This window comes from Trypanosoma grayi, assembly GCF_000691245.1.
Source record: "Trypanosoma grayi strain ANR4 Tgr_237_V1, whole genome shotgun sequence".
NCBI lineage: Eukaryota > Euglenozoa > Kinetoplastea > Trypanosomatida > Trypanosomatidae > Trypanosoma > Trypanosoma grayi.
In genome coordinates this window covers 9,181-21,642 of record NW_008825856.1, presented here as the reverse complement: position 1 = coordinate 21,642, position 12,462 = coordinate 9,181, and the positions used below count along the sequence as shown (strand labels likewise).

Genomic DNA, 12,462 nt, shown 5'->3' with positions numbered 1-12,462 from the left:
CCTCCAGCGCCATCCACTCGGTTCGGAAAGTCGACCTGGCATCATCAAAAGCCTTGAGAAAATTTTCGTTCTTTGGCATGTTAAAAGACACCATGGAGTGTCGCAAAGAAACAAAACTGGCCGTTGTTCCATTCTCCAGACAAATGGTCAGTTCCCCATCTTTGAGTGTGAGTATGCCCTCGACACGATCAACATGCGTACTGAAATTTGGTCTGTACTCAAAAGAAAAAAGGGTCTGACCGCGATGTTCGACGAACGCCCTGAGAGCTGACAGGCTCGTCATCCATTCCACGTCCCTGAGAGCCTGCTGGGAAGTAGTGGATAGCATTGTGATAGCTTGCTTCTGACTTACCTTTCGTTTCAAACTTACGCTTAACGACACTTTCCTAACGCAAGATAAGAAGACACGTATTATTTTAAGTTATAGGATCCCCTTTTAGCAAGTAGGGTAAGGCTTGGCCATTCCTATCGCAGGCTCCCAAAAATTCATCTTTCTTACAAAAAAAAATTATTCTTGTGTGAAGGGGTTGGTTGGATGGCAAGCGAAAAACTCCTCCCGTTGGATTCGAACCAACGACCTGTAGGTTAACAGCCTAACGCGCTGCCGACTGCGCCAGGGAGGACACATCCGACACAACCTTATCATGGATCGTTTTTTAAGTATTTTAAAGGGAAAAATAAACAACACCTCTCACAAAAAAAAAAACTTAGTCTAAAAACATTCCATAACCCTTGCCTGCATGCCATGTTCACCAACCTTCTGTAGCTCAATTGGTAGAGCATGTGACTGTAGAGCTTAGCAGGTATCACAGGGTCGCTGGTTCGATTCCGGCCGGAAGGAAAAAATGCTTTTCCATCATTTTCCTTCAACTGCGGTTATATTTACTTGCATTTTCAAAAAAAAAAAACAAAAGAAAAATATTTCCCTCGTTTGGAAGGGAGGGAACGAAAAATCAAGGCCACTGCGAGAATCGAACTCGCGACCCCCACTTTACGAGAGTGGTGCACTGCCACTGTGCTAAGCAGCCACGTGCAAGACCTTGGGATATATAGAAAAATAAAATATTATAATTCTTTTTAAATAAAACTTTTTCTTATCTCTCCAAATTATTCTTTTACCTATGATTGGAGCCCTCTACGGAGGGACATCCACAACCTGGAAATTCAACAGAGAAGATTAGCACTCTCCCTGCGTAAGGCTGATGTCAATCTTCGAGAGATATTGCTTTTCAATCTTGCTCCAAACGAGCATGTTCCATTTTTGCTCCTAAATAATATTGGTGACATCGGCCGCTTGGTCTAGTGGTATGATTCCTGTTTCGGGTACAGGAGGTCACGGGTTCAATTCCCGTAGCGGCCCAAATCTTTTTCTCTTTACAAAAAAAAAAGGTTCTTTTGTTCGCTTCTCCTTCGGACCTTTTGGTTCCCGACGACCTCCAACACGGTTGTGAGGTGTTTGACTTACGGGTAAAAGATCAAAGAAGGTGTCTTGAAGTCAGTATTGTTTTGCATGCCTCCGGGCAAAGTTTTTTTATTTTTTTTGTTGATGTATTTTCCTTGCGTAACTATGCCTTCTTATTCTTCTGTACTCTTTAAAATCTTTTTCTTTTTTCGTCGGAAAACATCAAACAAGTATATACATAAATATATTTATATTTATTTGCTTAGAAATGATTAGGGAGGGCAACGATGCCAAAGGGTCTCCTGATATTGAACAATTAGGAAAACTCAGTAGGACAGTGGTGGACGACCCATCAGTGCTAAACCACAACCTCCGACAACTCTGCGCCCTCTTTGGAACGGAGTACCATGAAAAGGCTGACCAAATGATGGGTACTATGATAGCACTTCACTCATCACGCATGCTTTCAACGTCATGGACAGTGCTTCTTCAGTGTTTACGGGAAACTTCAGACCCACGTGCACAACTTACATTGCTGTACCACTTTGGTAATATTGCGGACCGTATAAGTATACCCCAGAGGACAAATGCCTTTAGGGTGTTCGCAAAGGAAGCCTTGAGACTCTTGTCATCTATAGATGTTGTTGTAAGGAATCAATCATTCTTTGTTCGTTTTCGGGGTGCTATTGCTGCGCTTGGTGTTTATGGGGAAAAGGGCCTTTCAGAGGCAATTCTGGAGAAAGTAATACCACATATAGTAACCTTTCCACGAACTGAGGGCCGTCGTGCTGCAGCACAGTTGGCGGCCCAGCTGGTTACGAGCACACTGCATTGTGGATCCTTTACGGGATTTATAGAGAAGGTTGAGATGGATAGTGACTTATTAGGATGTTGTATCACAATGGATGCAAGTTTGCCGCTCCTGCTTGACCAGGCGAAAAAACTCTCTACTAAACCGACTGCATATTACACAGTTTGTGATGCTAAATCTCGTATTGACAAATGGTTGTATTTGTTGATAGTTGAAGAACCTACGCGACATAGGATTCTTCCAGTCGTGATTTCTTGCCTTGAAAAGATGAAGCAGTTTGACCCTACTTGGCAACTCACTTCAGCCGATAAGATTGTTGAACGTGCCATAACAATTGTGTCTAAGAGCGACACCAAGACTATTCTACTTTCGCCGCTGCTTAACCTTATTCGTCTCTTGATATCAAAACAGACAAATCAATTGGATGGGGTTTGGTCTCTGACACATCTACCAGATCCTATGATTCGCTTTGATGCCTTGAATACTATGGCGACAGCGGCAGCAAACGAAATAGAACCCCAAGTTGCCAAAGATTTGTTAATTTGTACATTTGATCTCTTTCAAAAGTATATGACTGCTCAATGTAGTTATACTGTCTCTGGTACGCTTTGTCTTTTTACTGCCTTGACTTCTAAAACCTATCACGACTCTTCAACAGTTTTTCATCAGGTGTTGCGTGCTCATTTTGACTTGGCAAACCCTGTGAATTTAGTGAGTTCCGTCCGTATTCACGTTCTTCAGTTGATAGACAAGATTCCCGGAGTTTATGTGACTACGTTTTTCTACGTTCTACTTTGTGCACAAGATGCAAACGTAAAGGTTCGGAATTCTGCGTTTACCCTCCTCCTAAAATGGTGTGGTGCCCATATTCTTGATGAGGTGCTTTTCAGGGAAACGTTTCTTCGAGGTATTGATTTTCTGGAAGGTTATCCTTGTGCAAGGTTGGTGACACAAGGTGAGGAAAAAAGTTGGATTTCCCACTTTCGGAATACTACTCAGTTGATATTATATTTGATTGAAAATTTACATTCAGGAACGGCAAACACTTCCAAAGAACGTCATCACATCATCCAATGCTCTTGTGAGGGGTTGATGTTTGTCAGTGCTTCTGATTTGTGTGGTGCGTCTTCATCAGCATCATATGGTTTGGGTGTGACATTACTCGAAGATACCTTTTACAGGGCTTTTATAGCGGTTCATGATTTGATACTTTCATCAGAAACATTTCCATTTGATACATACGTTTCCTTAATTTCTGCAGCCACGTCTTGCTTAAAGAGATGTAGAGAAAGTACTTTATTTGATATATTTACACATAAGCAGCTATTTAATCGTTCATGGAATGTTCTCCATCGCTGCTGCCAAGCGATAGATCCCATGTCAGCTCCAAAATTACACAGAGAACGTTCGCTCTATTTAGTCTGGCAAGAATTACCAAAGGATCTTGAACGAATGATTGCTTCATCAGCTATATCTGGGCTTACAAATGTCGTGTATTATCAGGAAACTCGTATTTTTGAGTTGGTAGAAAACACCACAGATCTTTTTATTGAGCTTATTCGATTTGGCAGTTGCTCCCCTGTCTTTGTTGGTCAACTTCGACGTCTGTATTCTTACATACTTGACTGTTTAGACATCCTAGCCGGCTCCAATCCAGTGGCTTCGTTAAGAGGATGCCGAGTATTGTTCGAGACCTTGTTTTGTAACGGTGCTTTGTCGGATAGCTTTTCTAAACGAGAAAATGAGACAAGTACAGAGTGTGGAAGATTTGTCTCAATGACCGTAACAATTCTTACTCGAAGCCTAGCTTTTGATTTGGTGGTTGCGGGCGAGGAGTTTTTCAGCTTTATCAAGGTGCTGATTGAGATGGATAAGAGATCTGGCGACTCTCAGTGCTATCTCGTCGTCGACGGAGATTTTTCACTAGTAAAAAGAATGATTTCTATTGTATCTGATAGGGAATATTACAATGCCGTTCGAGGTGCTGCTGTGGTGGAGCCTATTTTAGTTGCATTAGAGCTGCTTTTCTCATCTTTTTACTTTCCACGTGTCGCAGATGTATGCACACAAGAGGAGTGGACAAGAATATTGAGTGTGATTGATGAAGCTGCAGTAGACCTACAAAGCGACGTATTTAACCGTTGCAGAGATTCAGTGGTCTGTATATTGAAGTTGTATGAGAAAACATCGTTTAGTAACTCTTCGGTATCGCCTACAAGAACGAGATTTGAATCACTTTTTGAAAAGAAGTGGAATGGCACAGAAGAGTTTCTGTTGGAGTTTTGTCTTTTGTGTGAAGGTGTGGCCTTTGGGAACCTTTCAGAGGCCAGTCTAGAATTAGGTATGATGCATGCTAAGTCACTTCCTATGGCTTTGTGTGCCTGTATTTTGGATTCCTCGCTTGTGAGTCGAACTGTTGAATTGTCTCTCATAAAGGAATCTGAAACGTTCATGCTGGAGCTGCTTTTGGTCGTCATGGCTAACATTGACACTAAAAGTATTGTGAAAAGTGCTGCTTTAACGGTAAATGAGATGGTGTTAGGTTCAAATGATGATTTGGTCGCACAGATTATTGATTCATTTCGCTGGGGATGGGTAGAAACGGATACCACACCTAAAACATTGGAACTCATTGCAGATTCCCGATGTGGCTTTTCACTTCGCAGAGCAATATATGAAGCCGCACGTCAAAACTTCTTTTTGTTTCCTCAGAGTCTGGTTCGAAATCCTCACTTTATGCTTGTAGCGTTTTCTTCTTTTCCACAGATAACAGTACCCATCTATACTGAGGATGATCGAGGGGAACTTTTCTCAAGTGCAATATGTGAGTCACTTGCTGATCATTGTATAGGTGAGACTGTAACTATTGTTGATGAGGAGGATGCTGTCGTTTTTGATACTACCCAAGAAGGAGAGTTAATGGGAGCAATGTCTTTATGGCCTCTTTTTTTCCCGGGTGTTGCACAATCATCGACGCTTTTGTCACGTTTCTTTGGGTTGGAGAATGCTACAATAAGGGGATTGCTAGAATGTATTTCGGAAAAACATGCAGCCGATGTATTTGTAACCTTGGGTAAAAAGGGATTACTGGGCTCACTAAGGGTCGTTGATATGATTGAGCTGACCAGGTTTTTGATTAGAGGTGGTATTACTTCGTTCCAAATGGATGCAGTAATAGTTGATGCATTTCTGAAGAGAATTTGTTATTTACTATCAGAGTTGTGCGATACTAGTGAATTGACCATATCCCTAAAGTACTGCTCCATGTTTTTGCTAGTTCTTGTCGCTCCCAGTAGGGAAAGTCGATGGCAAGACGTATTGAATGAAGAATGTATACTAGATGGGTTTTTGCACTTGCGAGATAGAGTCCTTTTTATCATACGTCGATGCTTGGAGGTTCGAGTTCCCTCAATGGATGTAAAAGGGATAGCAAAATACGTCGTCTCCATTTTTCTTCGCTCACCAAGCTTGAGACAGGGAATTGATGAATCTATACTGTGGTTAGTGGTAAAGTGCTGTACATCGTCTGTTTGGGAGGTGATCATAGGGGAGGAACTGTGCAGCTCATCTGATGTAGCTTCTTTGAAGTTTTTATGTAAGCTTAATCAAACTGTTGGGCTACCACCAAATCTTATTGAAGAGATGCACGCACATTATACACCATTACTTCTTTCATTTGGTAATTCCCGACAACTGGATTCAGATGAACAACGTCTTGTGTTTTGGCTTATCACCAGTTTGTTGTTGCATACAGTCATATCAGAAGACCGTTTTGTTAAACCGAAAATGCACATGGCCTTGACGGATGCTTTGTGCCAATACACAGATTTTCCTTTGGAATCAGTATCATCAGAAGCAGCTTTGTCAATTCGATCTTTATGTAATGCTTCTATCTTTCCATATTACACTCAACTTCCTGTGTCCCCAAATGAACGGCATTGGAATATACACACAACAGGGCATCTCCTCCCATTGTGTGGGCGGTGTACTCCTTCAAAAGAAGTGGCAGAGAAGATTCTTACGTCACTTTTACATCTTTACGCGCACGTGATTATTTCGATTCTCTCGGACGCGTCAGAATTTCCCGTTTATTGTGTATCAGATGTTTTTTTCTCTTTGACAACACTTTCAGCGGGTAATTCATCTCTGCTAAAGCATACTCAAGCCTATGAGGGAACTATTGTGGAGAACATTCTCCCATGTCTTTATTCTTGGTATCGTGAATACGCTGCTTTGCTTATTGATGGTGTTCATCTCCAGGGAAACGTTCTTCGTTCGCATGTGGGTTTACTACCTGATACAAACAGATCGATGATGTTCCTCGATGGATTCAATATATCTACGTGTACAGCTGTAATAGTAAATTTGTTTACAGTAGGAAGCGCGAAAATTCCTGGATATATAGATGTGGGGGATGCCCTCACAAGAATGCTTTCAATGGATATTTTTTCCTACGTAGGTGCAGTTACTGCTATTATTATTATCTCTGGATCAGCTACCCGTAAAGAGCTTGCTCCCGTGGCCTCTATGCTGGCACGGCGCTTGTTTGACGACTTGGAGTCAAGCGCATGGGGTGGATTGTCATTTAATTTCGGCATTTTGCAGATACTGCGCAGTGCATGTAGTATTCTTGCGGCACTTCCAGACGAGCATATTTCAATGCGGATATGTGAAGCTATATGGAATGGTGTCCTCACCAAATCGTGCACTCGACGCCTTGAACAGTATGCATATTATACGCTGCAATGTGTTGCTCATATGACAGTTGTGGGTCAGACACAATGGCGCACATTGCGGGCCCTCCTAAACTATACACCGAAGAACAAAGGAGCTCTCGATGCTTTTCCCCTAGTTGCATCTCAAATATCTAATTCTGAAGAAAATGATGGCTCAGGATCTACTGCTTGTTTTGCTCTTGTGAGGCAGACTTCGCTACCGTTTCAAAAATCATTTTTTGCCTCCAGAATAAAGAGAGAGAGAAGAAACCTCTTCTCTCTTTCAACGGCTGCTTCATTGGTTTTGCATGGTTCGTACGGTGAAGGTCAGTTGGAAGAAGTGGATCACAATCGTATTCAAGTGATAACATTGTTGGATTCTCTACATGATGCCCCATCATACGTGGGCGATATTGCGGTTGCCATTCTCCATGAATTAATGTTTACGGTTCTTGAACAAGAAGACGCTTTGTTCATAACCTTTAACAGGTTTGATTTTACACCTGTTTCCCAGCGACTGCTTTTGTATGCGCTTCATGAGATGTCCGAGAGCGTCATGCGGGATAATTCAAAAGAGGACTCCCGCTGGTGTGTCATTGCAGACACCACACGGCTGTTGTTTGGAGCGTGTCTGGGTAAAACAAAAGTTGATTTGGCCTCTTGGTGGTGGTTAACATGTGCCATACTGAACAGTTTTCTTGGAATAAAAAATACAGACTACTCAGGTGCCATTTCTGTCATCCTGGCTCAAACATGCAGCATAGCTACACAGCGAATGTTGGCTTTAAGGATTACTTTGTATCTCTCTGAAGTGGATGGATATGGGCCTGTATTGAGAGTGTTCTTGACAGAACTGAAAGAAATGTGTCTTTCTAGGTCGTCAGAGGAAATCGCGGCTAGATGTGTAACGGATATTCTCACTACTTTGCTACAAGTGATCCTTTGAGACGATGAAAAGTTTATTGGCTAAACTGTTTTTCTTAGCGGCAGGAGCAACGCAATGATGTGGAGGAATACCTGAGTGCCTGGGTGAGAACTAAACTCCTTTTTTCGTTCCTTGCTGTAGCTATACTTCATATAGCTCACAATGAGCGGAAAGGGAAGTGGCGAATGCACTGGCGAGCAGGGTTCGCAAAATAAGGACTCTTCTTCTTTGGCAGATGTCCTTGTGCCGTTATCCCGGGTGCTGAATGGAGAATTTGACTGCCGTCGCTGCAGACAACTTCGTTCCCGAATAGCCTGTTTAGAAAAGGAGCTGGCGTCTGCGCGTGCTCGAGAAGCAAAACAAATGAATGAGCTACGACGTCTTCGGCGTTCTACTCTTGAAACGAAACAACGCCAGGAATGACCTCTGAGCTTTCCTTGCAATTATTTTTTAAATAGTTTTTGATAGTTTTCGGTGAAAATACATGCCTTCCTATGTGGGGTGGATTCTCCCTATTGGCTTTAACGTTTCCCGCTTCTTCTTTGTTTCGTGCTTCTGAGAGTACATGCAGGTAGATTCTTTTTTTTTTTTCTGAAGTTTATAAATAAAAAAAAATACCAAGCTTACAATGAAGGAAACAACCAATAAAGGTGAATCCCTATGTGTGTACTATGTACGCGCAATGGTGGTGGCACTTCTGGGAGTCGTGGTGTACGTAACTGTGTCATACTGCTTTTATGTTTACTACGATAGGGAGTCTGCGTTCCGGGATGCCTTGGCGTGTTCCATAGAAGTATTGAGGGAGAAAAACGTTGCTTATTGGTTGCAAAATGGCACACTTCTTGGATCCACAAGATTGGGGAGGCTGGTGCTATGGGATGCCGACCTGGATATTGGCTACAATACGACGGATAACTCAGAAACATTTGCAGCAATGTTGAGGGATCTGGATTCAAGGTGCTTCGGGGTTTCATCAAGCACCCGATCGGGTGTACGGAATCCCATGAACATACATCGAAAATGCACTAATCGGATTTGCGCTGAGTTTCACGAAACAATCATAAAAAATGGTTTTGCGACTTCGGGAGATGGAGTTTCTCCAGAAAAGGAACTTGTTCCTCTAAAGGCTTGCACTATTGCTGATGTGGTGGCTCAATGCCCACACAATCCTCCGTATTATTTAAAAGAAGCCTATGGCAGTGAATGGCTAACTCGATCGCTAGCTGAGTTTTTCTAGGCTGAGAGAACTTTGGTGACTGATGATTTACCTCTGGCAAGTGGGCCAGACCTGCTCAATATTTCCGTATGAGTAATTAGTGAAATGTGAAATGTTTTTGTTCCTCCTCTATAAACCTATGAATTTGGTTAGGGTTTGTGTATCTATATATATATATATAAGGGTGATGTCAAAAGGTGATTCCATTTGGCTGGGAACTCCAGTGAAGAGCGTGTCTGAGGATTTCTTATCCCCGTACACTTCACGAATTGGCGGAACCGCCGTTCTCTTTCGAGAGGTGTCAGATTCCAGAGTGTTTAAGTGTGTAAAGTGTAGGAGCAGTCGTTCGATTTCCTTATTGGCTCAGATTTACGCCCCTTTAGAGGTTTACGACAGAGTGCTCTACGTATTCGTCTGCTCTGCATGTAGTAGAGAAGAGTGTAGCTTCTGTTTCGCAATTCGATCTCAAAACCTAAATCTATCTTACGTGACGGCACCCCAAAATGCTGAACGTGGTGACAGTGAAGATAAAGGTGCTCTTTTCGAAGAAAACGCTGATTGGGGGGATGGTAGTGATGGTGAATGGGACGACAATGACCACCACCACAAGAACAATAACGGAAATAATAAGGATGACGTCACCGAGAATAGTGTGAGTGAGAGCACGGCAGCTAATGCCATGGGTGTGGGTAAAGGAAGAGACATCGGTGCTACCGGCACGACAGATGTGCCTTCAGTGCTTGCTCCTCATGGATCGAAGCCGCCGATTGAAGGGACTTGCTACCCACGCTATGGCCTCGAAATCTTTCTTGAGCCTCTAAAGCTGAAGACCAAAGCAGTTGCGGTTAAGGAGCAATTACATGAAGCTCAACAAAAGTACGGTGAAGATGTTGTGGAGATGGCGATTGTGGAGGATGATGATGAGCCGTTGCATGAAAAACGGCTGCGAAAGTACGTGGAACGAATCAGTAGGGTTCCGTCTCAGTGTATCCGCTGGGGCCCAAATCAGGAGCCATTGCGATCTTCTGTCACTCCAATTGTTGTACCAGATTGTCCCCATTGTGGAAAAGAGCGTCGATATGAGCTCCAACTTACATCCCCCATTATTTACTACTTGACCAAATCAAGGGATGAAAAAAACCACCCTCTTCATTTTGGAAATGTGCATGTCTTCACCTGCAGTGGTAATTGTAATGTGGAAGCCTACACATCGGAGTACTGCGTTGTCGAAGAAGAAATTTGAGGTGCTCTCCTAGCTGCCGAGGAGATTCAGTTGTGTCGGATCACTAATCATTCGAGTAAAGTGTTTACCTAAGCTATTTCAAGGGATCAATTAAATTGTATTGTTAGTGATGTGTGCTGGAGGGTGCATCGGCTTATTTATGCTCTTTTTCCCTTTTGCTCTCCGTTTAATGCCGAATGCAATAGATAACAATGGACCAACATGTATTTGAGGCTATTGGTCAACAGAATCATGATTTGTTACAGCGGACGCTCTCCAGCGTGAATGTGAATGAAGTAGGACCCGAGGGGTTTACGCCACTGTTCTACGCATGCATGAGGAAAGGAGTGGGTATAACTACAGTGGAGGAGATTCTTCGTCTTGGCGCTGAAGTGGATTTAAAAGGTTCAGACCGTGAAACTCCTTTGTATATTTCTTGCTTTAACGGCAAAACTGACGTCGTGCTGCTACTTCTACATAGAGGTGCTGATGCCAACGCAACAAACGGGATCGACAACGAAACAGCTCTCCACGTGGCGGCCCGCACAGGGAATTGTGCCCTTATTGATATTCTTCTTTCGCGGAAAGCCAATATAAACGCCCAAAACATTCGAAAGGAAACTCCACTCTACTCGGCGGCCAAGGCAGGCTTCCACGATGCTGTATACTGCCTCATTAACGCAGGTGCTAATATCAATATATGTGACATGGACGGCAAAAGCCCTTTGTACGTTGCGTCCGTGAAGAACTTGAAGCATGTGGTTATTATATTGAAAAGTGACCCCAAAGAACTCACTGTTGCCAAGGCGATGGCGGATGCGGAGTTGCGGTCGCGTCCCCAACCAATCAGATCCACCGAGGCGATCTGTGAAGAAGCGGCTGCATATGCGGCGGCTGGCCGATTTATTCCGCAAAGTTCGCTTGTGCCGGAGGTGGTAAAGGAAACAAAACCTTTGGAAGTTGTGGAAATCGTTGTGCCTCGACCCAAGGCTGGTTCACGTAACCCGTTTGCCGCCGTATCGGGTGGCCCCTGTTGGTCGCTCGAAGAGGTGGGGTATGACGAGCCACCCCCGATACCTCCTGGCTTACAGAACCGTTCACCAGTGAAACCGCAACGCATCGGGGGTACTTTAATGCGTATTGGCACTGGCGTCGACACGGTGGGCGTAGAGCCTGTGAGAATAAACAGTATTCTGGGGGACTCCATGGAATTTGCCGTGCCCCCGGAGAAGTAGTTTCTCGTCGCTTTCACTGGCTCTTTTATTTATTATTGGAATAGATCAATGTGTCACTCTCTGTTTCATTCTATTGACCATAAATTAAGTGATTTGGCGGTGCATTTTGCCTCATACCTTCGTGGTCGGATGTCATACAAATTCTTCCGCGTCTCTCTTTATTTATTGCGGGATGAGGTGAATGACAGTAGCGCTTCTACACACGTCATTGTTGAGAGTTGTGTGATATAACGACACGGAAAAGATGAAGGTATATATGGTGAAAAAACACCACGCTGTTATGGGTAAATTGGCCTACTTGATGGCACTGTGCTGCCTCAGTTCAGTACTATTGGTTGCAGCGGAAGAGGTGTTAAATGCTGAAGTGGCCGGAACATTTCCGGTGGAATATGAGCAACCAGGTGAGGATTTCGCGCATCCTTTACAGGAGTATGGTGATACTATCAAGAGTCAAGAAGATAAAATTCATCGTTTGGAGGCAGAGGTTGCGCGACTGCGGCAAAAAGAAGAGAGTCCCGAAGGCTCAGAAGAAAATGGGGTGGTGACGCCCCAAACGAGAGAGGAAGAAACGATGTGGCACCAAGCTGAGGTTGAGGAGGCGAGGCTGCGCCAAGCTGCAGCCGATGCTGAAGAGGCTCAGCGGCAGCAAGGTGAGGCTGAAGAAACGGGGCAGAGCCAATCTGAAGCCAAAGAGACAGCGCTGCGACAGGCTGAAGCTGAAAAAGCAAGTCTGAGCCAGGCTGAGGCTGAAGAGGCTCAGAGGCGGCAGGCCGAGGCTGAAGAAGCATTGCGACGGCAGTCTGAAGTTGAAAAGGCAAAGCGACGGCAGGCTGAGGCTGAAAAGGCAAAGCGGCGGCAGGCTGAGGCTGAAAAGGCAAAGCGGCGGCAGGCTGAGGCTGAAGAGGCTCAGAGGCGGCAGGCCGAGGCTGAAGAGGC

At 44.0% G+C, this 12,462-nt stretch overlaps 6 protein-coding genes and 3 non-coding genes across 9 annotated transcripts; 6 read left to right on the top strand and 3 right to left on the bottom strand.

The window, feature by feature from the left end:
- Nucleotides 1–328, bottom strand: DQ04_02371100 (hypothetical protein; the record flags this gene model as incomplete). Its single annotated transcript, XM_009311817.1, has 1 exon — nt 1–328. A coding segment is annotated over one exon (328 nt), but the record flags the coding sequence as incomplete, so codon positions are not given.
- A 222-nt stretch (nt 329–550) lies between these two features.
- DQ04_tRNA020 lies at nt 551–623 on the bottom strand (the record flags this gene model as incomplete). Its single annotated transcript has 1 exon — nt 551–623. It is a non-coding gene; the product is annotated as a tRNA-Asn (tRNA).
- A 333-nt stretch (nt 624–956) lies between these two features.
- DQ04_tRNA019 lies at nt 957–1,028 on the bottom strand (the record flags this gene model as incomplete). The annotated part of the gene is made up of 1 exon: nt 957–1,028. It is a non-coding gene; the product is annotated as a tRNA-Thr (tRNA).
- A 260-nt stretch (nt 1,029–1,288) lies between these two features.
- DQ04_tRNA084 lies at nt 1,289–1,360 on the top strand (the record flags this gene model as incomplete). The annotated part of the gene is made up of 1 exon: nt 1,289–1,360. It is a non-coding gene; the product is annotated as a tRNA-Pro (tRNA).
- A 310-nt stretch (nt 1,361–1,670) lies between these two features.
- On the top strand, nt 1,671–7,874 carry DQ04_02371090 (hypothetical protein; the record flags this gene model as incomplete). Its single annotated transcript, XM_009311816.1, has 1 exon — nt 1,671–7,874. The coding sequence occupies one exon, from the start codon at nt 1,671–1,673 to the stop codon at nt 7,872–7,874; it is 6,204 nt and encodes a 2,067-aa protein (XP_009310091.1).
- Nucleotides 7,875–8,535: 661 nt separating this feature from the next.
- On the top strand, nt 8,536–9,090 carry DQ04_02371080 (hypothetical protein; the record flags this gene model as incomplete). Its single annotated transcript, XM_009311815.1, has 1 exon — nt 8,536–9,090. One exon carries the CDS (start codon nt 8,536–8,538, stop codon nt 9,088–9,090), a length of 555 nt encoding a protein of 184 aa, XP_009310090.1.
- A 166-nt stretch (nt 9,091–9,256) lies between these two features.
- DQ04_02371070 (pre-rRNA-processing protein TSR4) lies at nt 9,257–10,312 on the top strand (the record flags this gene model as incomplete). Its single annotated transcript, XM_009311814.1, has 1 exon — nt 9,257–10,312. One exon carries the CDS (start codon nt 9,257–9,259, stop codon nt 10,310–10,312), a length of 1,056 nt encoding a protein of 351 aa, XP_009310089.1.
- A 191-nt stretch (nt 10,313–10,503) lies between these two features.
- DQ04_02371060 (ankyrin) lies at nt 10,504–11,526 on the top strand (the record flags this gene model as incomplete). The annotated part of the gene is made up of 1 exon (XM_009311813.1): nt 10,504–11,526. The coding sequence occupies one exon, from the start codon at nt 10,504–10,506 to the stop codon at nt 11,524–11,526; it is 1,023 nt and encodes a 340-aa protein (XP_009310088.1).
- Nucleotides 11,527–11,806: 280 nt separating this feature from the next.
- On the top strand, nt 11,807–12,460 carry DQ04_02371050 (kinetoplast-associated protein-like protein; the record flags this gene model as incomplete). The annotated part of the gene is made up of 1 exon (XM_009311812.1): nt 11,807–12,460. A coding segment is annotated over one exon (654 nt), but the record flags the coding sequence as incomplete, so codon positions are not given.
- Between the last annotated feature and the right edge of the window lie 2 nt (nt 12,461–12,462).